At 38.3% G+C, this 25,338-nt stretch overlaps 1 protein-coding gene across 11 annotated transcripts in view; it reads right to left on the reverse strand.

Annotated features, from left to right (window-relative positions):
• Nucleotides 1-25,338, reverse strand: part of ADAM22 (ADAM metallopeptidase domain 22) — a 262,714-nt gene that overhangs the window by 83,455 nt on the left and 153,921 nt on the right. For all 11 annotated transcript variants that reach the window (XM_025378403.1, XM_025378401.1, XM_025378400.1 and 8 more), the window contains 3 exons: nt 12,304-12,386; nt 2,883-2,946; nt 713-782 (listed from right to left, as the gene is read on the reverse strand). In XM_025378403.1, the coding sequence (XP_025234188.1) occupies nt 713-782; nt 2,883-2,946; nt 12,304-12,386 (217 nt within the window). The remainder of the gene's footprint in view (nt 1-712; nt 783-2,882; nt 2,947-12,303; nt 12,387-25,338) is intronic.

Consider the following 25,338-nt stretch of genomic DNA (forward strand, 5'->3'; position numbering starts at 1 on the left):
AAGGAGGGCAAAGTATGCATGCACCGCCCTTCTTGTCATGTGAAGACTTAGAAGCAACTCTAGAAGCAACATAGGTTGCTAGGTCCATTTATTCGACCTAAAATAAATAAGCTTACTTTTGAAAATATTTCACAAAATTTGTATTTTTGACATTTGTCTATTTCTTGTTTTCTTCTAACTTATTATAGTAAATCATAAGTAATCTTGGGAGACAAATACTCTTAAAATTAACCTAGGTCCATTTCAGTGTAGATGAGAAGAAAAGACTAATTTCACAAATAGCACATAATGATAACAAAAGTTAACCTATAATAGTTCTTTCTTAAAATGCTAGAGCAAAAAAGAGACAAGGAAAACAATAAATAGGGAAATGATTAAGAGTTCATCCCTATGTTTACAAGACCAGTATTTCACCAAGAATAACTTGTATGTACTTTGTCTCACAGACCAATTCTTGCTCTAATCTTGTTTCTCCTTTAGTGCCTTATTTTCAATTTAAAAATTTTTTAAAGTTTTCCTCCACATCTTTCCAAACTCATCTGTGAGGCCAGTTTGCATTTTATTCTCCCTCTTGATGTGACTTGGCTCTCCCTCTAAAAACGTCAAAAGCAGATGTGGGCTAATGATACTCCACAAATAGATTAGTTCTAAGGCATTAAATAAATTACCGAAGTTGTCTTTTAAATAAAAAGTCACTATATGAACGTCATACCAGATGGAAGGTCATCCAAGGGAAATTCAAACAGTCTGGATTTGTAAACCGAATGAAAATGGAAATCCTCCTGAAATGACACAAGCAACAGTGATTAAGCGTGTATAACCGAATTATCTCCAGCCTTAGGCAAATGTAGCTGGAGACCCTTAAAAGAACCACAGCTTGCCTATGCATTCTCCTGGGTTTAGAGAGGTGATGAACCATTGCCCAACCCCTCCTATTCGCTCCTGAATTCTCTCAGCACCAGAGCAATATCCAATGAGAAGAAAAATGCCTTCACAGAGAAGCCAAAGCCTACGGTAATGGAAAACAAATGAATGAATCTATTCCCCCAAGGACAAATAAGGCATTTGGCAAAATGACTTAATGTTTTTTTATTACTGGTTCCTTTCACGGATCCCTGCAGCCTTTTAAAAGTCAGAGAGCTTTGGTAGGCAAAGACTACAGAGCTAACAATTTTCACAGTAATGGGGAGCAGGATGCCTGGTATAAGTAAATGTCCAAAGTGGACTCTGTTCTGAAATTCAAGTGTCATACAAGCTATATTAAAAAGCAAGAGATAAAAAGTCATATTTTTCTTCTAAAAAGTTAATAAACACTCAAATATAATTTCATCTGGCTTCATCTAATTACTAAAAAAAAAAAAAAAAATTAGAATGTCATAGGTTTCATATCATCTTAAAAAAATCATACTGTCAAGCAAAGTGACAAGACAGGCAGCAGTGGGTACCCATAAAACAATATACAATACAGAGAATTTCCCAAACAAGATGGTTTATGGGTGAAAAAATCATGTATGTTTCTTGAAAGGATTTGCCTCTCTGCTTGACTAATGTTGTGTAATACAAGGAAGAATATTTGTACGAACAGAGCTAGAATGAAAGTGTGTTATGTTTCTCTGTAGTCTATAATATTAATTCAACTTCTTCTAATTTGTGGGAAATGAATGTTTCAGCTAAAGTGAGGGAGAGGATTAAGATGACTCAGGGTTCTCCAAACTTCATCAGCATAGAGCCTTAAAAGGAATAGACAACAGAGAAAAATCTGGAATCTAGAAAAGAGAGGAGAGGTGAAAAATCATAGACCTGTGGATTTGATCTGTTATGGACTGAATGTGTGTGTGTCCCCAAAATTCTCATATTGAGACCCTGGCACCCAGGGTGACTTTGTCTGGAGATAAGGCCTGTGAGGCAGTGATAAATGATAAATGAGGTCTTAAGGGTAAGATCCTCATTCAGTATAGCTGGTACCCTTATAACAAGAGGAGACAACCAGAGTTCTCTCTCCCTCTCTGCCATGTGAGAACACAGTGAGAAGGCAGCTGTCTGCAACTCAAACAAAGAGCCCTCACCAGATGTCAACCATGCTGGCACCTTGGACTTCCTGTGCCCAGAACTGAGATAAAGATAAAAGTTTCTGTTGGTTAAGCAACCCAGTCTACAGGATTTTGTTATGGTAGCCAAGTCAGAGTAAGAAAGATCATAACACATTAGGGTGGAGATGGAAATAGAGGTTTCAGAACACCTCAAAGGGAAAGTATTATATTTCCAAAATAAAAGAGAAAGAAACAAAAGAAATTTGCTGTTTGTTTGTTTGTTTTGGAGATGGAGTCTCACTCTGTTGCCCAGGCTGGAGTGCAGTGGCAGGAGGTTCAAGCAATACTCCTGCCTCAGCCTCCCAAGTAGCAGGGATTATAGGCACATGCCACCACACCTGGCTAATTTTTGGATTTTAGTAGAGACGGGGTTTCACCAAGTTGGCCAGGCTGGTCTCGAACTCCCGATCTCATGCCCGCCTCAGCCTCCAAAAGTGCCGGGATTACAGGCGTGAGCCACCACACCCGGCAAGAAAGTTTTTAAAAAACACTTGTGGTTTTGACTTACTCAATATTTAGTTTAAAATATACAGACAGTCCCCAACTTACATGTTTTTGACTTTATGATGCATTTATCAGGGTATTAAATATATTTTTGACTTATAATATTTTTAACTTATGATAGGTTTATCAGGACATAGACCCATCATAAGTCGAGGAGCATCTGTACATATGTTTACTATCTTAACCCTAAACAATATAAAAATGAAATAAAGTAGAAAAAAAAGGAGAGGAAAAAAGCTCTCAGCACAAACATTTCCATTTGCCACAACAAACAGAAGGAGCACTTACTTGAGTAGTGTCATTTTCTTCTGGCTCAATGAGATATGTGTGGTTCCCGTCATAGAACATCCCACTGCCAATGACAAGAAAATAATTAGGCATGGCTATCGACTCTCATCCCAGAACAAGATCATTTTAAAATCAGCAGCAGCCAGAGGACCCATTTGCTTCTCAATGCCTATTTCCCAGTCCCAACCATCACCTCCAGACACACCACACACACCACTGAGAGGGAAAGGCCCCTCCTTCCAATTCCTTATAGGTAGAGTCCCCTCATCCTCACCTGACCCCATGCTCAGGATTGCCATGCTCTAGCTGTTGCCCATCACTCCTCCGTCTAACATAGAATTCCCAGATTTTCATATGCAACAAGCCACCTGGAGAGCTAGTAAAAACGCAGGTCTTTCAGGACTCTTCTCAGATTTCTGGACTGGAATCCAGGAAACTGCATTTTAAATAAGCTCCAGGTGATCCTGAGGCAGGTTTTCAGGGACTATACTGAGAATGACCGATCTACCATAAACATGGAAGATGCTCTAGTAACAAGAGCTAACACATTTGAACAACATGCCACAAGCTAAATACTTTACACTCATTTAATCTTTTCCACAAATCTACAAGGGAAGTACAACGACTATCCTTATTTTACAGGTAAGGAAACTGAAACCCAACGAGATAAAGTAACTTGCCAAATTATTTAACCAGTAAGAGCAGAAATAGGAATAGAGCCCAGACAGATGGGACCATGAACTGCCCATTTGCAACCTGTTACCTACCTACATTCATGCATTCATGCATTCAATCAACATGTTTACAGAGCACCTACAATGCACTGTTGTAGGTGCTGGGGACACAATAGCAAACAAAACAGACCAATTATCTGTCCTTGTGGTGCTGATGAGTATTCTAGGGAGGACATACTATATATAGAGAGAGAGAGAGACAGTGATAAATTCTAGGGAAGAAAATAATCAGGTGAAGGGCAATAAATGGTGCCAGAGGGCCGTGGGGGCCATACCAGCTGCGCACCTCCTAGGGCCTTGGCTTTTACTCTAAGAGAGATGAAGAGCCACTGCAAAGTTCTAAGCAGAGGGGAAATACAAGCTTCCTTAAGTTTTATAATGATCACGCCAGCTTCTGTGTTACAATAATTTTTAGTACAGCAAGGATAGAAGTAGGGAAGTTACTGCAATAATCCAGGTGAAAGAAGGTACTGGCTTAGATCAGAGCAGTAATAGTGGAAGTGGTGAGAACTGGTCAAATTTGGGATATATTTTGAAAGTAGAACCAATAGGATTTATTAATGGATTTGAAACGAAGTATGTAAAACAGAGAAGAGTTAGTGAAGACTCCAAGTTTTGACCTGAGCAACTGGAAAAACGGACGCGTCGTTTAACAAGATAAAAAAAAAACGATGTGACGGAGTGAGACCCTGTTCCAAAAAAAAAAAAAAAAAAAAAAAGGGGGGGGGGGAAGGGGGGATGCAGAAGGAGCTTATTGGGATGGGCCTAGGGAAGCAGGGAGCAGAGGGAAGGATGCAAATTCTTTAAGTGTTCAGTTTTGAGCTGGGCATGGTGCTCACATCTGGAATCCCAACACTTTGGAAGAAAAGGTGGGGGGAATCACATGAGGCCAGGAGTTTGAGACCAGCCTGGGCAATGTAGTGAGCGGCAAGACTCTCTCTCTACAAAAAGGTTTTAAAAAGTTAGCTGGGCCTGGCGATGCACACCTGTAGTCCTAGCTACTTGGGAGGCTTAGGTGGGAAGATCACCGGAGCCCAAGAGTTCAAGGCTGCGGTGATTGATGACTGTGCCACTGCACTCCAGCCTGGGTGACAGAGCAAGACCCTACATTTCTTTAAAAAAAAAAAAAAATCCATTTTGGACCCCATAGGCTGGGGGCGGCTACCAGCCATCTGAGAAATCCTCTGGAGAGCACTTAAATATACAAATGGCCTCAACTCCCACTCAGACAGATTCTGATAGCTGCTGCTTTTAGAAGAATATGATCCTTTTACTGAGATCAGGCCCTTTATGATGTTAAAGAAACTTGTCTTATCATTCAGGCATCTGAGGGTAGTAAAGCTATGAGCTTCTGTGGTAATTTTTTAGTTTTTGGTAGAAATGACTATATGACAGCCAAGCTCCTAAACATAAACTAGTATTTGTTTTTCATTGAAGACTTAGTGAAATTGGTGAAATTCCATGAGCTATAATTATAATGGCCTCCAAGTTCTGCCTCTATCCAAATTCTTTCATTCCTGCTATAACATCTTCCACATGTCCTCAACTTCTATATACTCACAGTATGATTGTTCTCACAGCTGCACTGTTTTCAGCCACATGTACTTTCTGAATTTGGATGACATTCTATTTGGAATTTAAAGATAAACAGATGCAGTTTGTAAGACATTACTGACAATATGTGCCCAAGGAGTCAGACAGCGAGCCTTTCAAAAAAGTAGACCAAATATGGCAGGGAGTATCTCTCTACCCTTGCTGAGAACTAGCCAGATCCATCCAGAAAGTCATATGAAACCATCACACTTTGCCAAAATTCATGTGGCAACACCAACAAAGTAGCAAGCAGATTACTTTGTTAAAATAGTACTGAGTGTTATTTATCCTTAAATTAGGTTAACGTCCAATGGGAAAGTCATTTCTTTTTAGTGGACTTAGACATCATGTAAGCAATATGAAGACAACAGATTCTGACACTGTCTGTATCTCAGAAGACTCTAGATTGCTATATGATAATGTGCCATTATTAATTCCTTAATAATGAAGAAATACTTGTGTTTTATATGCTTTGAGAACTGAAATATTTTTGTTTATTTATATAAATCCTTTTATATTGAGTCCATAACAGTATACTTGATAAAAACCTATAGCTAAGACCAAGTCATCACAGACCAATTGAGCTAAAATTTCAAAAGGTTGTATCAAAATAAGATTTTGAAAGGAAAAAGCCATTCTTACAAATTTCCACAAGAGGGCAATAAACTCACATTTAACTCCATTCTTTACGGTTCCCATAGTAACAAGATTTTTGTCATAACACCAAACACACCAAAACCAAAACATTGTGTATTAGTCCTTTGACTCTGAACAAACGTGACCTTGCAGGTTCTTTATGGGAAAGATATACGAATCTGGTTTTCCCTTATTTATGTTATTCAACTGATTTAAGAAATCCAAAATGAAAAAAAATACGCACTTGGTAATTTATAAAGGATGAGTCATGGATGACATAATACATCTCATATCTAAACCACTGTAATTGGGACAACATACATTATTCAATATTTCATAACACTGCCCCAAAATATTTCTTCCAGAAATTTTTGTTCAGAAGGTAAAGTTAAGACGAGAAGTAATAATTACTAAATAACAAGATGATACAAGGGTATATTTATCCTACGTGCTCATAAAAGTCTAAGAGAGCTTAAAATGGTCATACACAATTCTGACAATGTTCCAAGACGCATGATAGGTTTTCTGTTTATTTTTATTTAGTTTCAAATAAAAACATTCTTAAAAGGAGAAGTAAAATCTACTTAATTAAAATAACCCTGTAATCCCAGCACTTTGGGAGGCTGAGGTGGGCGGATCACGAGGTCAGGAGTTCAAGACCAACCTGGTCAACATGTCAAAACCCTGTCTCTACTGAAAATACAAAAATTAGATGGGCGTGGTGGCAGGCACCTGTAATTCCAGCTACTCAGGAGGCTCAGAACAAGAATGGCTTGAACCTGGGAGGCGGAGGTTGCAGTGAGCTGAGATCGTGCCACTACACTCCAACCTGGTGACAGAGCGAGACTCCATCTCAAAAATAAAATAAATAAAAATAAGTAACTAAGGCAGGATTCTGAGTTCTATTCCTAATCCAGTTACTATACAATCTCCTAAAAGTTATTTTTCCTTGGGTTTTGTTGACACGGAGTCTCACTCTATCACCCAGGCTGGAGTGCAATGGCACGATCTCAGCTCACTGCAACCTCTGCCTCCTGGGCTTAGGTGATTCTCCTGCCTCAACCTCCCAAGTAGCAGGGATTACAAGTACCCACCACTATGCCCAGCTTAATTTTGTGTTTTTAGTAGAGACAGGGTTTCATCAGGTTGGCCAGGCTGGTCTCAAACTCCTGACCTCAGGTGGTCCACCCACCTCAGCCTCCCAAAGTGAAATAAGAAATTAGCCAGCCATGGTGGCAGGTGCCTATAATTGCAGCTACTTGGGAGGCTGAGGCAGGAGAATCACTTGAGCCTGGGAGGCAGAGGCTGCAGTGAGCTGAGATCACACCACTGCACTCCAGTCTGGGACAGAGTGAGACTCTGACAGAAAAGAGTGAAAGAAAGAAAGAATGAACGAATGAACAAATGAATGAAAGAATAAAACAAGAGAGAAGAGAAGAGAAGAGAAGAGAAGGGGAAGTGAAAGGGAAGTGGAAGGGAAGTGGAAGGGAAGTGGAAGGGAAGGGAAGGAAAAGGAAGGGAAGGAAAGGGAAGGAAAGGGAGGGCACAGTGGCTCACACCTGGGATTACAGAGGTGAGCCACCGTGCCCGGCCTAAAAGTTATTTTTCAATCCTTCTTTACATGACTATAGTAGGATTACTAACAGGTATCATTCTTAGGTTCTCAGGTCCATTTATAGCCCTTAGAAGGCACAAATATCTTCTCTCTGATTCTGACAACATTGAGCCCATTTGGAAAACCAGAAGGCAGACTGGAACGAGTACTGAGAAAGATGCTGACACTATGACTTTGGATTGAGATTTTAAGAGAGAGAAAGGAAAACAACCACCTCATTTATTACCCTCCAATATACACTTGCTGTCACAAATGGGGACAGGTCTCACTGTACTATTCCTAGGTGACAGATGTGCTTGTCTTGAGTTCAGATGTAACAATTTTACTGCTGAAAAGGACTTCAATATTTCTTTTTCCTAATAAGAAAACAGAGACTGCCCAATATTAAGCATGGATTCCATGTTTGTAAAAACCTCTTTCTCCAAATAATGTATTTAAAGTAAATAAATGTACACCTTTATTCACAGTAGTCTTTTAGCACAAACAAGGAAATGGAAGTCTTCCATGCTCTCAGGACATGGCCTCCTATCTCTGGTTATTTAACTCACCCTTATATTCTTCTTTCCTTTCTGCCTAATATGCTTACTCCCAGATCCTGACTAGAGGTGTCACTCAGGCAGACTAGCTAGATTTTCTGGCCGTGTCCATTCGCTCTCTTTCCTAGATTTAAGATCTGTCAGTGTAACCCGCTCCCTTGGATATGCTATTCCAACCTATTGCACTCCACCGTCTTCAGGTGGCATGTCTCCGGAGCCCTTAGGTGCTACCTGTTCTTCAGTGACAATGCTTAGCTTGCATTTTTTCCCTTTTTTTCCCTCTCTCTCTCTCAAAAAATAATCAAATATACCTATGGGGTTCCACATCAGGAAATGGGCTAGATTTGGACTCCTCATGAGACTGTGAACTCCCAGGACTTGTGTTTCAATTGCCTTAATATTCCTAGGGTTGGCACACAGGAAACACCCAGCAACTGCTTGTTAGATGAAAAGCCACATATCTAACTTGGTAACAAAAAGGAATTATTTTAAAGTTCCTCAACGAAAATTTAACAAAACTAAAGTGCTGACTTGTTCTGTGACAAAAATTAAAACACACAAGAAGGAAATGAAATGATTTAGTTAAAAGAGAATGCTGAGGAATGACATGGTAGCTTTATAAAGGGTTACAAAACAAGTAAGAAACAACCACCTGTGCATTATCATTATCGACAGGATGGAGGAAGTGGACGTATTCCCATGTTAAACATCAGCAAACAGTATTCGACAGAGAAGGTTATGAGAAAGGAAGCAAGGCCCTGAGGAAGGATGAACTTTGTTCCTTGGAGATCTCTGAGAAATGACAGACCCTCCCACAGATTTGCTGTTAATTAGGTGGGATTCAGGCTGAAAAAAAGGGGCAAAGACATATGCACTCTTTTTTTTTTTTTTTTTTGAGACGGAGTCTCGCTCTGTCGCCCAGGCTGGAGTGCAGTGGCCGGATCTCAGCTCACTGCAAGCTCCGCCTCCCGGGTTCACGCCATTCTCCGGCCTCAGCCTCCCGAGTAGCTGGGACTACAGGCGCTGCCACCTCGCCCGGCTATTTTTTGTATTTCTTAGTAGAGACGGGGTTTCACCGTGTTAGCCAGGATGGTCTCGATCTCCTGACCTCGTGATCCGCCCATCTCGGCCTCCCAAAGTGCTAGGATTACAGGCTTGAGCCACCGCGCCCGGCCGACATATGCACTCTTGAGGTCACGAGAAACCTTTTCTCTTTGTGTAAGGAGACAAGAGTTACCATTTACCGAAACTTCTATTATTTGATGAAAACATAAAAACATATGAAGAAGGAATAGGGGTATTTCAAGGGGCTAAACATCCACAGAAACAGACACCAAAGTTAACCCAAACCACTCCTGTCTGAATTTGGATGAAACTAGAAAAATGCTTCAAATATTATTTTAAAGTATCATTGTGAAATTCAAAAGCCTCTGTTTTCTGCGACTCTAATTTTATTGAATTTTTTTGAGATGGAGTCTAGCATCATCTTAATGTATGCTTCTTGTCTTTTTCTTGACAATATATATGTTTTCTTTCTTTTGCAAAATGTAGAAATTTTTTCTTTTTTTTTTTTTTTTTTTTTTTTTTTTTTAAATCAGAGTCTCACTCTATTCCACAGGCTGGAGTGCAGTGGCATGGTCTCGGCTCACTGCAACCTCCGCCTCACAGGTTCAAGTGATTCTCCTCCTTCAGCCTCCCAAGTAGCTGGGATTACAGGCTCCTGCCACCATGCCAGGTTAATTTTTGTATTTTTAGTAGGATAGGGTTTCACCATGTTGGCCGGGATGGTCTCGAACTCCTGACCTCAGGTGATCCGCCACCCTCAGCCCCCCAAAATGCTGGGATTATAGGCATGAGCCACCAAGCCCGGCCATTTGCAACCCTGATTTAAAAATCTGCTTGGTTAGAAAAGGCCTTTGACAAAATTAAACCGCCCTTCATGCTAAAAACTCTCAATAAATTAGGTATTGATGGGATGTATCTCAAAATAATAAAAGCTATTTATGACAAACCCACAGCCAATATCATACTGAATGGGCAAAAACTGGAAGCATTTCCTTTGAAAACTGGCACAAGACAGGGATGCCCTCTCTCACTACTCCTATTCAACATAGTGTTGGAAGTTCTTGCCCAGGGCAATCAGGCAGGAGAAAGAAAGAAAGGGTATTCAATTAGGAAAAGAGGAAGTCAAATTGTCCCTGTTTGCAGATGACATGATTGTATATTTAGAAAACCCCATCGTCTCAGCCCAAAATCTCCTTAAGCTAATAAGCAACCTCAGCAAAGTCTCAGGATATAAAATCAATGTGCAAAAATCACAAGCATTCTTATACACCAATAACAGACAAACAGACAGCCAAATCATGAATGAACTCCCATTCACAATTGCTTCAAAGAGAATAAAATACCTAGGAATCCAGCTTACAAGGGATGTGAAGGACCTCTTCAAGGAGAACTAGAAACCACTGCTCAACGAAATAAAAGAGGACACAAACAAATGGAAGAACATTCCATGCTCACGGATAGGAAGAATCAATATCGTGAAAATGGCCATATTGCCCAAGGTAATTTACAGATTCCATGCCATCCCCATCAAGCTACCAATGACTTTCTTCACAGAATTGGAAAAAACTACTTTAAAGTTCGTATGGAACCAAAAAAGAGCCCGCATTGCCAAGACAATCCTAAGCCAAAAGAACAAAGCTGGAGGCATCATGCTACCTGACTTCAAACTATACTACAAGGCTACAGTAACCAAAACAGCATGGTACTAGTACCAAAACAGAGATATGGACCAATGGAACAGAACAGAGGCCTCAGAAATAATACCACACATCTACAACCATCTGATCTTTGACCAGCCTCACAAAAACAAGAAATGGGGAAAGGATTCCGTTAATGCTTCTGGGAAAACTGGCTAGCCATAAGTAGAAAGCTGAAACTGGATCCCTTCCTTACACCTTATATAAAAATTTATTCAAGATGGATTAAAGACTTAAATGTTAGACCTAAAACCATAAAAACCCTAGAAGAAAACCTAGGCAATACCATTCAGGACATAGGCATGGGCAAGGACTTCATGTCTAAAACACCAAAAGCAATGGAAACAAAAGCCAAAATTGACAAATGGGATCTAATTAAACTAAAGAGCTTCTGCACAGCAAAAGAAACTACCATCAGAGTGAACAGGCAACCTACAAAATGGGAGAAAATTTTTGCAATCTACTCATCTGACAAAGGGCTAATATCCAGAATCTAAGAAGAACTCAAACAAATTTACAAGAAAAAAACAAACAACCTCATCAAAAAGCGCGCAAAGGATATGAACAGACACTTCTCAAAAGAAGACATTTATGCAGCCAACAGACACATGAAAAAATGCTCATCATCACTAGCCATCAGAGAAATGCAAATCAAAACCACAATGAGATACCATCTCACATCAGTTAGAATGGCAATCATTAAAAAGTCAGGAAACAACAGGTGCTAGAGAGGATGTGGAGAAATAGGAACACTTTTACACTGTTGGTAGGACTGTATACTAGTTCAACCATTGTGGAAGACAGTGTAGCAATTCCTCAAGGATCTAGAACTAGAAATACCATTTGACCCAGCCATCCCATTACTGGGTATATACCCAAAGGATTATAAATCATACTGCTATAAAGACACATGCACACATATGTTTACTGCAGCACTATTCACAATAGTAAAGACTTGGAATCAACCCAAATGTCCATCAGTGACAGACTGGATTAAGAAAATGTGGCATATATACACCATGGAATACTATGCAGCCATAAAAAAGGATGAGTTCATGTCCTTTGTAGGGACATGGATGAAGTTGGAAACCATCATTCTGAGCAAACTATTGCAAGGCCAAAAAACCAAACACTGCATGTTCTCACTCATAGGTGGGAATTGAACAATGAGAACACTTAGATACAGGAAGGCGAACATCACACACCGGGGCCTGTTGTGGGGTGGGAAGAGTGGAGAGGGATAGCATTAGGAGATATACCTAATGTAAATGACAAGTTAATGGGTGCAGCACACCAACATGGCACATGTATACATATGTAACAAACCTGCATGTTGTGCATATGTACCCTAGAATTTAAAGTGTAATAATAATAATAAAATCTGCTTGGTTTATAAAACACAAAATAGAAAAAAAAAATCAGATCCATCACTGATTTAAAATTATTTCTTGACACAAAATAGGGATATCTACTATAGTGCATTCATACTAAAGAAAATAAATTATTGAAAAAATAAACAGTACAAATAACTTTTTGAACACTTACTGAAGTCCATGGCATGTTGACAATGCAACAAATGAGGCAGGGTTTCCTCGGATACGGCCCTGGTAGTAACAGTGCTCTCCTCCCTGAAAACAGAAATAAAGAATGTAAGCCTTTGCATCACAAGGAGAATCAGCTGCTTCATTTCACAGGAGGTTTCTACTCACAATGTATCTCCACATCTAGAGCTCTACATGATATTTCATTATTCAGATTAGCATTATCAAACTTTTTCTAACAGAATTATTCATAAACACTCTGAGTGAGCTGACTCCAAATCAAAATTCAGGGAAACAAAAGTTGACTTAACCTTTCTTTTATGTAGGTGATATTAGAGGAACAAAGAAAGAGATATTGAAATACACATGGGGAGTCAGGCACAGTGTCTCATGTCTATAGTTTCAATGCTTTTGGAGGCGAGGCAGGAGTTCAAGACCAGCCTGAGCAACATAGCAAGACCCTGTCTCTACAAAAAAAAATTTACAAATCAGATGGATGTGGTGGCATGCATCTGTAGTCCTAGCCTCTTGGGAGGTTGAGGCAGGAGGATCATTTGAACCCAGGAGTTCGAGGCTGCAGTGAGCTGTGATTTTGCCACTGCACTCCAGCCTGGACAAAAAGAGTGAAATTCTGTCTCAAAAGAAAAAATGAAAAAAATAAGAAAAGAAAGAAAATACGTATGTGGCCCTTGCACCAAAGTTTAATCATCTGCTTTCCTAGTTATAAGAAATTCAACCATGGGCCAGGTGCAGTGGCTCACGCCTGTAATCCCAGCACTTTGGGAGACTTAGATGGGTGGGTCACTTGAGGTCAGGAGTTCCAAACCAGCCCAACCAATATGGTGAAACCCTGTCTCTACTAAATAAAAATACAAAAATTAGCCAGGTGTGGTGGCGCATGCCTGTAATCCCAGTTACTCGGGAGGCTGAGGTAGGAGAATCACTTGAACCAGGGAAGTGGGGGTTGCAGTGAGCCGAGATGGCACCACTGTACTCCAGCCTGGGCAATAGAGACCCTGTATCAAAAAAACAAAAAAAGCAACTCAATCATGAGCAGCAGCAAAGCAATGCTCTTTTACACAAAGCTAAGTAAAAATGAATATAAATCATTTGAGAGTCAGTAAATTACATTGATGGAGAAAATGCTTGTTTTTACAGTGTTTATATCAAAACTTGATTACCAGATAAGCAAGTTCATACCATTCTTTTCTCAAACCAGCAATGGCTTTAACTGGTAAGCAGTTTATGGGCAGCGTTTTAAATTGTGAAGTTTTTCTTAGCATCCAATTGCATTAACAAAATTCTACTAGAGAGATTCATTTATTTGGTTAAATGTGCCTGGAAAGGTAAGAAGTTAAATCTTCTGCCATCTTAGGATGTCACCTTTAAATACTTGCTACTCAGAGTGCAGTTCAGAGACAAGCAGCATTGACATCACTAGGAGCTTGTTAAAAATGCAGAATTTCAGGCCCCACCCGAAACCTACTGTATGAGAATCTGTATTTTAACAAGTCCCTAGGTGATTCATATGCACATTAAAGTTTGAGAAGCTCTTCTCTAAATGACCTCTTCCCATTCTATCACTAATCTCCTATTTCTTCAGTAGCTGAAAGCTTCTAATTAAATTGATTCACTGAGATATGAAAGAGTGAAACAGAAAGGACTGATAGGATGGGTGGTTTAAAGAGGCAAGTGTTACCTACTTCACAGTAGGACTTAAGGAGTAACACTACTTAAAATGTTCAGTGTTTCACACATGGAGGAGAGAAAACAGGAGGACATGGAGATGTAATAGGCTGAAGACATTTTCTCCACCAAAATCCAAGGAAACCAGCCTAGCCTGAGACTACTGCTCCTTGTAAGATTATCCCACAGAAGCTGGTAACTCTCAGCTTTAGGGAGTAGGTGGAGAGCAGGTAAAATGGTACACAATGCAATCCCTGACCTTAAACCAGCTCCAAATTCCCAGGGGAGCCACTGACCATCATGAACTGAGGGTTGTGGTTGCATTTAATGGAGAAGATGGAACCCAGAAAGCCACAGAGACTTGGGGGCTGAAACAAGTCCTAGACACTAGAACATGGGGCCATGACTTCATGTGGAGCGCCAGTGTAGTGTAGATGTTAACAATGTGAGCTATTGGCTCCTTCCCTTACCAGCTTTGTAATCTTAAGCAAACTACAGAGACTGCCCATGCCTCAGTTTTCTCATCTGTCAATTGGAGATAATTATCTTATAGGGATGTTATGAGGATTACACGAGCTAACAGACATAAAAGAGTTTAAAGTAATGCTTGGCTCATAGGAAGTACTCAACAAATGTTTGCTGCTATTATAATTACTGTGTCTGTCAGTGTTCGCAATTTACGTACACAATCACACTAAATCTTCATATCAATCCTACAAAGAAATATTCTTATCCCTCTTCTACATAGGAACCACAATCTCTGAGACTGTGGTTGTCTGCCTGGGGAGTTGCCAAGTAAGGATGAAAACTTTATGTGAGTACAAAGCCTGTGTCCTATCCCCTATTGTTGAACCTCGAACCTATGAGTTATGCAAGGCAAATCTAAACTTTCCCCTAGGCTGGTTTATTCTTTTATTCTGTTGCTTTGTCGGCAGGGCTAAGGGTAAATTTAACAAAAGTTACAATAGAATGTGTTGGGCTGTTGGACTGATGAACAGTCCATAGATCAGATTCTGAGTGTATAAGAGGACATTATCACTTAGATGCCCCTGATTTCCTGGATACATCTAATTGGATCAGAGATCAAAATTCTAGCTTTGCGTTGGCCAGACATAAAAAGTCAACAGTCAACAGATGACCTGATAAAGACAGAACTCTGTCTGTAAGTGTTTCCTTACATTGGACAGTGACTAACTGAATCAGACCTTCTCCTCTTAGAAGTCTGAGCCTCATAGCAATGAAGATAATAGAAACAAAGATAAGAAAGTAGGAACAAACATAAATAAAGAGAAGTAGAAACAAAAAAATAATCTCGGGAATTATGGCATCAGACTAGAAAACAATGGAAATTGATAGTCATGAGGATATATGTCAGTGTCAAAGCATACTATTTTATAAATTACTAAAGTTTTCTTCAAAAACGCAACTCTGGAAACATGTCATATTAAATCATAAAAAGGACAAATAATTCATTTTTTAAAAACATTCCTCCATTATATTGGGGAGAGTTATATAGATGAGTCAATAATGGAAAACACTATTTCACTAATCTCTGATTCGAAAAATAGGAGTCAAGCCAAAAACAGCATATGATCAGGACCCATCTGCACAAAAGCCTAACGTGGCAAATGAAGCAAAGAGCTCAGTATGGTTGAATCATTATTAAATGTTTCCATGACACTTCAGCAGAGGCATAAACACCAGGGGGAAAAAATCTCAATTTGCATTACTACAATTCAAATCTTGAGGTCTCAACTGGTGGCATATGTAATTATTAGAAATAATGGTGAAACTTCATTTTTGTGCTGTAATATTTTTCAGGGATAATTAATCATAAGTCAATAATTATTTAAACTAAGAAGTAATGAAGTTTTTGTTTCCTTTAACATGCCTAGAAATATTTTTTAGTCCAAGAGATAGGCTGGCTTTCTTAATTTATATAAACTATAATATTAAATATAAATTTAGTATTTTTATTTTGTAAATAATTATTTTATCTATTAATACACATGTGGTGCAAAAATTCTAAGAATTGAAAGGGTACATAGTGAAAAATTAAAAAACTCCCTTCACATATACTATTCAAGCTGTAGATGCCTTCTAAATGGTAAGCATTTTTGATGCATTTTGTGTACCATGTCAAGAATAGTCTATGTATATTCAAGTAGAGGCATATATACACACATACACATATATCCTTTTCACTTCACAAATAGTTTTATACTATGTACACTGTTCAGCCACTTGACTTTTTTCTTCTTAAGGTAAGCTTGGCATCCTTCTATATCAATATCGTATTTTTCAATGATGGCATACTATTCCATTATGGGGGTGAACTATAATTCACTTAAACAGTCCTGTACTAATGGACATTCAGATAATCTCCTTTTTGCTGTCATAATGTTGCAACAAACATCCTTACATATATTCCTGTGCACTTCTATCAGTATATATGCAGGATAGAGTACTAGACATGGACCTGGGAGGTCAAAGAATAGGAGTATTTTAAATTTTAATAACTAATGGGACAGATATAATTATATTTTTTGCACTTCTATGTTTTAGAATATGCACTGCATTTGAAAATCATAAACTGCATTTTACTTAAAAATTATCTATTTCAGTAAAGACCACTACCAAAAAAACTTTCTCAAATCTTATCAATTATAAAGGTTCTCCATGTCTTCATATGACTTTTGAAGAAAAGTCAAAAGTATGCTATATGGAAGTACTATATACAATAATCTGAGACAGATGTTGCAGGAAAAGAGAAAAGCTTTTTGTGCTTTTCCTAACAGAGTTGGGCTCTTTATCAGACTGCCAGTCATAGCTTTATTCCTTATTGTCTCTTTTGTTCCAGAAATAAATCCATTGTCCTTGAAACTTTCTTCATACTCCTTGATCTAACAACATAGCCATAAAAGTACAAATGTTTATTCTTACCTAATTAGATAGCTATAGCTAAAAGAATATCTACCCCTATAAAAATGAACATGATAGTTCATATGTCTATTATTGGTTTATCTTCCTAATGGGAGAAAAATTTATTGTAATTTTTTATTCTAAGAACATCAAAATAATCATTTATTTATAAAATTCAAAGACATACCACATTTTTATTAAACAGATAGCAAAATCTCAAAGGAAAATTTGAATTTATTATAAATATGATGAGATGATAACACAAAGGAGGTTACACAGCCTGGACCATAAAACGAGGAAAACCTAATAAAGGGAAACAATTGGAGCATAGCTGTAAGACCGTAGTCATGCGCCCTCTATCAAGGTCCTCAAAAGAAACTAGATCTTGACAGCTCTAAAATGAGCCGGGACCACCTCCTCCAAATAGCCTTCTCAAATTCCCTTCTCATAAATTACTTCCTGCTAACCCCTCCTTCTCCGAATTTTCATAGTATTTTTCAACCATACTGCAATCTCTTCCTGCCTGAAGAGATTGTTCCTTCCTGCCTGTTTCTGTGTTACTTCTCCAATAGACTATTATATCCCTTCAGAGAAGCACATTTGCCTGATTTATGTTCATATACCCACACGTGCTACTGGAAAGAAAACCTCCCTGAATATCCAATTCTTCACCAATAAAGTAGAGATAATATCTACTCCAGCTGTCTCATAAGGATATGCAGGAGATTCCATGAGATAACAATGTAAAGTACACTGTAAAGTGCCATATAAACAGGTGAGGGAGGTGTAGTCAACCAATATTTAGGGATGCTATAATGTCCCTTGAGCTGTGATTCTCAAACTTTGTTAAGAATAACTATTTGAGACGTTGATTTATAATGTAGATACTGTCTCTCACCCAGAGAGTTTGTGCAGGCAGCTCTGAGGTAAGACCTAAGAATCTGCATTGTAACAAATACTTCGTGTTTTTCTTGTTCCAGGAATACCCCTAGAGGGGAGGTTCTCAACCTCTGTTGCATTTCAGAATCACCTGGGAGCTTTTAAAGTCCAATGCCCATGACTTACTCCCAACCATCTAAATCACAGTCTCAGGTCCAGGCATCAGCATCTGTTAAAATCCTCCAAATGACTGAATACAACTTCAGTGCCTGAGAACCCTTGCAGAAGAGAAATGCTCCTCAAAATAGCAGTTCCCAAAACTGACTCTCAGAAGTACCATGGCAGGCTTTCTAAAGCAACTGATGCCCAGGACTTCCCTCAGGCCTGCTGAATCAGAATCTCCAAGGAGGTAGGGCCCCAGGTTTCTTATAGTGTAAAAAGTTCCTCTACGTGATTTTGATGATCAAATCTGGAATTGTTAACCCTAAAAATATTCAATACAAAACTGTCCCCATGCAAAGGATACAGAAAGATCTTTCAGAGAATGGAAGTATCTACCATATCCTGGACATCCTGTTTAGTGAATTATGTGACAGTTCATGACGACTGATGAGGTGAGTATTATTTCCCCCCTTTTACAAGTGAGAAACCATAGACTGAGAGAGATCATCCACACCCAGGTATGCCTGCTACAAAGTCAAGGTTATTTACACCAGTGGTTCTCAAAGAGTGGTTTTCAGACCAACAGCATCAGCTTGCTAGAAATGCAAATTTCTCAAGCCTCGCTATAGCCTTCCTCAGAAGCTCGGAGGATGCAGCCTACCCAACTGTGATTCAGCCAAACCTTCAGGTGATTTTACTGCACTCTGAAGTTTGAGAACAACTGCTTTACATTACTCCTGTTTCTGATTCTGAAGCTCCTCACTGCTGAGCTCACTGAAATCTTACACTAGTTCCTGAGCTCATCCTTCGTGACACAGAAAGAATGTACTCCACTCTGTTTCTTGTTCCCCAAAAAACAGCTGGCTTTATCAGAAACATAATGGAAGGTAAGAGGTGAGATAAGAATATTAAGGAAGAGCAGAGCTGTTTATTTTTGCTGGTGCTGATCATAGGATACCATGCAGGATGCTTTGGCCTGGATCAAAGGGGCTAGAAAAACCAAACTTCCAGTTTGCCTGGCACAAAGGGGTTTCCCAGGATACTGGTATTTCAGTGCTACATCTATGAAAGTCACAGGCAGATAGGAATGGTTTGGTCATGCTAAAAGGGTCAGGGCCAGTGTAGGCACCTCCAGATCAAAACACCCGCCCCTGCAACTCTTGTTCTCCTGCTCTGTTCACTGACTCATAGCCTTCTCCCCCTCCATGGGCACTGGTCCTAGAACCAGCCTCTGCCATGCAGTTGGGGAAGCTCATGCCAGTCACCCTCTTCCACAAGTGGGACCCTTTCTCACCCCGCCCTAGCACAGTAGTTGCCAACCCTGGCAGCATATTGTAACACATGGGAAGCTCTTTTTAAAAATACCCAGCCTCACCCCATACCAACTGCATCAGAATCTCTAGAGGGTGGGACCTGGGTATTTTACAAATCTGCCCAGATGATTCCAATATGCTACCATAGTTGGGAGTCTCTGTTCTAGCTGATACCACCTTGCAGGAACTAACGGCCTACCCTTGAACCCTACTGCATCCTAGATTGCCTCCAGGTGTATACACTGTCCTGACACATTGGTGGCTGCATGGCTACAGTCTGTTCCACAGGTGCTTGCCTGCCAAAACCACATTTCTTGCTTGGTCTCAACTCCCTCTTGACTGGCATCAACATCAGGAACCTGCCCTCCTCCAATCCTCACTCCATCTTCCCAGTTGTAAGTCTCCTTGGGAGGCTGGGCATGGTGGCTTACACCTGTAATCCCTGCACTTTGGAAGGCCAAGGAGGGAGGATCGCTTGAGCCCAGGAGTCCAAGACAAGCCTCAGCAACATAGTGAGACCCCATCTCTAATACAAATTAAAATAAGAAAATAAATAACAAAGTAAGTCTCCTTAGGGCCAGCTGCATGATGGAAATCCTTAGAAAAGCTAAATTTTATGTTAACGATGATCCACCAACCTATCCCGATTAAAACTCATACTCTGTGACTGTACAGAATCAGACTGGATTCATAGAAGGGACATAGGCTAAACATCTGGTCAGGTACAGAGTATAATTGATTCTAAAGGTACCTCATTCTAAAGGCTAAGAAAAGTGAAAAGACTATTTCTTCTCATTTACAGTAAATTAAGTGAAGCTATCACGTGGTTCCCAAATGCCAATAATCCATGAATCTATACTAATGCATCTCAAAATCTTTACTAGTTCCTGTCAAAAAGATAGAAGTAAGTATAGTGTACTTAATTTTTCATAAAGCTAAATGTATTTAATTTTTTAAAAACTCTCATTTGTTCTAGGTTTACTTATCTTTATTATTTAAAATATCAACTGTTTCCCTTTTTTAAATAGACTTTTATTTTGGAATAATTCTGATATACAGAAAAGTTGCAAAGATGGTATAGAGAATTATAGTATATCTATCAAGCAGTTTTTCCCATTGTTAACATCTTATATTTATTTAGTATATTTGTCAAAATCACATAACTGACACTGGTATATTACTATTTACTCGACTCTGAACATTGAGATTTCACCAGTTTTTCCTTTAATTTCTTCTTTCTGTTCCAGGATCCAATCCTGGAACACAGTGCCATATTACATTAGTGGTTAGGTTCATTTTTTTTTTTTTTAGTTTGTAGCAATAGTAAATAGTATTTAGATGTTTTGAGAGGGTTGTTTTCATATATGGCAAAAGAGAAGAAATGATGCAAACCTATGTTGATCCTCAAAATTCATTTTGTTAGTATATGGATCTATGAAATATAAAAGTATAAGACCAAGAATACAAATGAACACTTCCTAGACTTTAACTCAGCACTACAGGTTTTCAAAGCCTTAAAAACAAAACTACCCTTACATCATCAGGCTTAATTTAAATGATTAAAATGTAATATTTAATGTGACCTATGGAAATGAATTCTGAAAGATTACTCAGTAACATTTCACTATAATAAGTATCTAGAACCCCTTATTGCCTGAGATTCTTCTGGACTATCCTTTCAATGATGTTTGTACAGGGAACAGCTTTGGAAGATGGAGAAAATCTCCCTCCAAAGCAAAGGGCAGGCATGTTTACTTCCCACTATAAAACATTCAGGTTTCCTAAATTCAGAATTTCTTTGTTGTAACACAATGCACTGTGTGCTCAGGTTAGCCTGGCCCTATCCTCTGTCACCCTCTGGGAATTAAGGCTGAAGATACCAGTGTAAGAAAATGTTGCTATTCTGGCTATAGCCAAAGCCAGAGTAATAAAGCCCTTTGTCTCTGACCCAGGAGTTTCCTGTCTTCTGCGGGCATAGACAAAACTGCAGCAAGCTAATGCCTATTAACTTGTAAGTAGGATAAAACTTCAGACTTTCACAGTTGTTGAACTTGGATTTCCATCTTCCCCTAAAAATTAAGAGATCTGTTAGGACTCCATTACCACATTTCCATTTTCCTGCAAGACAAAAATCAGCTAAAGCTCAATAAGACACATACTGCCCATCTTATCACAGGTAACGTAACTCTCATATACAATATTGTTTAACACCTTTGGGTATTAACATTTGCCACTCCATTCCAGGGTACAAATGTTCAAACAGCATCCAACAACATCTAAAGGTAAACAGTCATTAAAAATCTCTGTACTATTTCAATATTCATTGATGAGCACTAGGATCTTATAGTATCAATCAAAAACATTTTAAAAACCAGAAGGATTAAGCATATTATGGACTTAAAAAATTAAAAGAAAATAAAACTAGCTGACAAAAAAGAATAATCTCATTTAAAAGATACACAGTTACCACTGGAGAGAAAAAGATGCATAAGAATATTATGGTAGCAAAAGTTTCCACAAGAAAGGAAAAGACAGTAGAAAACCACTGGATAGAAATAAAAATGATGCAGAAGGAGTTAATCTTACTAAAAGATGGTGAACACCACAAAATATAGGGGCCATAACTTTCTGTGTTTGTCTCTTTGTCTCTACGTCTATACCTTTCTCTGTTAAGGACACCAGCCATTGGATTAGGGCATACCCTAATCTAGTATGACTTTCTCTTAACTTGATTACATCTGAAAAGACTCTGTTTCTAAATAAGGTAGTATTCATGGGTTCTAGAAGTCATGAATTTTGGGGAACATTATTCAAACCAGTACAACCATTCATCTCTTTATATATAGATAAGTAAATTTTTATTCACAATCCAGGAATTTTCCTTTTAAGAAGCTTGGTTCAGTGGTAGAAACTGGAGGTGTCTACCATAGCATCACTCATCTAACAAAATTAACCCATATCTTAATTACCTATAACCAGCATTCTAGTTTCCTATCTCTTCATTTTAAAATACTCATCATTATTTTTACACAATATGGCAAACCTAATATTCCATTTTATTAAGTCAAAAACAGCTTCCTAAATTGCTTATTTTTAACAACAGAATAGTCGAGAGAAATTATTTTACAGCTATTAGGTAATCACTAGACACCCACTATTATAACAAATATCAGATTACTAAAAATTTTAGGTTCCCACAAAATGCACAGCAACAGATTACTGTAATGCAGAGAGGGAACTTTACAGATTCTCTGAGATGTAAGTTCTAAACTGGAAGAACGGAAAATCAATGTGGACCACATAATATATGATGACTATATAATTAGAAACTCATGAAATTATAACTCTTTCCAGGAAACCACTACATCATTGTACCTTTTTACAAATAATAAAATTTAAATGCATTACTCTATATGGACTTTTTAGCATAAAGAGTGAATTACCTAAAACCTTATTCTGTAGTTGATGTTTGACTATTAAGAGTAAAAAATATAACTGACTGGATGATTGTTGCACAAAGAGAAAACATATTTGTGCATTCCTAAAATACAGGAGGAATAAGTATTTTTGTCATATCTGAAATATTTGTTGTTTTCTTTTTTTTAAGGAAATACAACTATATGAGGGTCTGAGGTAAGGAAAAAAAGGAAATCATTTTTTCTCCACTTTTACCATAAACATAACCTCCTTTAGTTTCACTTCAATGCTATCCTCCATTCCTTTTTTGAAGAAGAATAAAATTTCTGCCCGCTAAAAGATTCTGTTGCAGCTAGGCACAGAGGCTCATGCCTGTAATCCCAGAACTTTGGGAGGCTGAGGTGGGTGGATCACTTGAAGTCAGGAGTCTGAGATCTGGCCAGCATGGTGAAACCCTGTCTCTACTAAAAATACAAAAATTAGCCGGGCATAGTGGCACACATCTGTCATCCCAGCTACTGGGGAGGCTGAGGCACAACAATCGCTTGAACCTGGGAGGTGGAGGTTGCAGTGAGCCGAGATGGTGCCACTATACTCCAGCCTGGGTGATAGAGTGAGACTCTGTCTCAAAAAAAAAAAAAAGAAAAAAGAAAAATGAAAAGAAAAAAAGATTCTGGTTGCAGCATCTTCTCTCTTGCACCTTGAGCCTTACTTGCTGAGCTCAAGCAGTTAATACTAGCATTCAGTGGTCATTTTCATCTCTGCATGAATGATTTTGGATTAGCCCAGGATTTATTAACAGGTAAAACTAATCAGATTACTAAAGAGGTCTCAAACAACATCCTTCATGGAAAGCAAACTAATATTTAAGGTTGTATCTAATGAAAAATGATACTAAGCATGAAAAAGTGAAGTGCTTTTTTTTTTTCCTTCAAGTGTATCTATGAGAATAAGCTGATCATTCACTATTTCTCTTACTTATGTTTCCATAAATTAAGAAGGGAGTTGAACCACCAGAGTCCTTTCTTGTTCTATGATTTGCAAACTATTTTAAAAAATCAAAGGTTACTTTTCTTTTAAAGACCAGGCCAACTTCAAAGAATCAATATCTTGAACACTGTACTTACCACAAAGAAACAGAATTTAAAACCAACAACAAAGATGCTCATATGTTTGGAAATTTTTAAAATGCCAAATAAACAATTTTTTAAAATAATTATATTATTTCTAAAAATATAAATAATTTATAAGTCATATAAAGTCATAGTATAAGTTATGGAATATATATACACATATATATGGACAACAGCAAAAAAAAAAAAAACTACAAAGCAGAGCTTTAGGTTGCTGCTAAAATGGTACTTGAGTAAATTTTACATTCTTAGATACATATAGTAAGGAAGATTGGTAATTAATAAATTAAATATTTAACTAAATGAATTATGAAAAGAAAAACAGAAATTTCAGAGTAGAAAAAAGGAAATTACAAAAGTACGAGCAGAAATGACTGAAAATATAGTAAAGAAAATAAAGCTGGTTCTTTGGGACCCTCCCAGCACTCTGGGAGGCTAAGGCGAGAGGACTGTTTGAGGTCAGGAGTTCGAGACCAGTCTGGGAAACATAGTGAGACCTGGTCTCTACTAAAAGTAAAAATTAAAAAATTAGTTAGTGTGGCAGCACATGCCTATAGTCCAGGTACTGAAGAGGCTGAGTGAGAAGTACTGCTAGGAGTTAGAGTTTAAAGTGAGCAGTGATCCCACCACTACACTCCAGCCTGAGCAACAGAGCGAGACCCTGTCTCTTAAAAAAAGAGGGGAGGGGGGCGGGTGGGGAGAGAGTATTTACAAAAAAGTCTAACAAGATTGATCAAGTAAAAGAGTGAAGGCAAGAATAAAAATAAAAACTAACAGAAGACATGCTGATACATAATTAGTAGATTTTTAAAACCATGAAAAGATTTGAAAGCTAATATAGCAAAACACTGAACTATGTTACATCTACACATGGATGTCTGTTGAGGCATTTTATACAATTTTTAACATGTTTAAAACATTTCATGATTACAGAGATTTTTATCTCAAGCCAATTGTTGATATTTGGTGACTTAAAATTTAACACTGATCAGTTGTGGCTCTAAAATACCTTAGAAAGAAAACACAGGAATGTGAGCCTCTGCATGGAGGATGCACTTACCATCAGGCAAGCAGATTATAAGGCTCACTATCAGTTTTTATTTTTCCAGCAGATTATAAGGCTCACTACCAGTTTTTATTTTTCCTGTTTATATTCACTGCACATTTTGAGAGTAGGGGGAATAATACGCTCTCCCAGACCTGTCTAGGCTGAACTTTTTCCTACACATCTGACATACTGTTGGATGAACAGGAGAAACCACTCCATTTTCTAACACCTGGACTAATTCATTCACTTATTTTTTTCATTCAGCAGATACTTTCTCTCTTCTACGTACAAATATTATGCTAAACGCTGATAATATAGTACAAGTTCCCATGAGTGCTTCTCTTAGAGAAACTTCTTATGGAATTTACAGTCTAGGGGCACAGAAGATTGTCTTACTATAAAGCAGGAAGTGAAGGACTGCAGCTGGTGATCCTGACATGCTTCCTGTCATGAGCTGAATCAGAAACTAGCAGTAAGAA

The sequence above is a fragment of the Theropithecus gelada genome, chromosome 3 (genome assembly GCF_003255815.1).
Source record: "Theropithecus gelada isolate Dixy chromosome 3, Tgel_1.0, whole genome shotgun sequence".
NCBI classification, from domain to species: domain Eukaryota; kingdom Metazoa; phylum Chordata; class Mammalia; order Primates; family Cercopithecidae; genus Theropithecus; species Theropithecus gelada.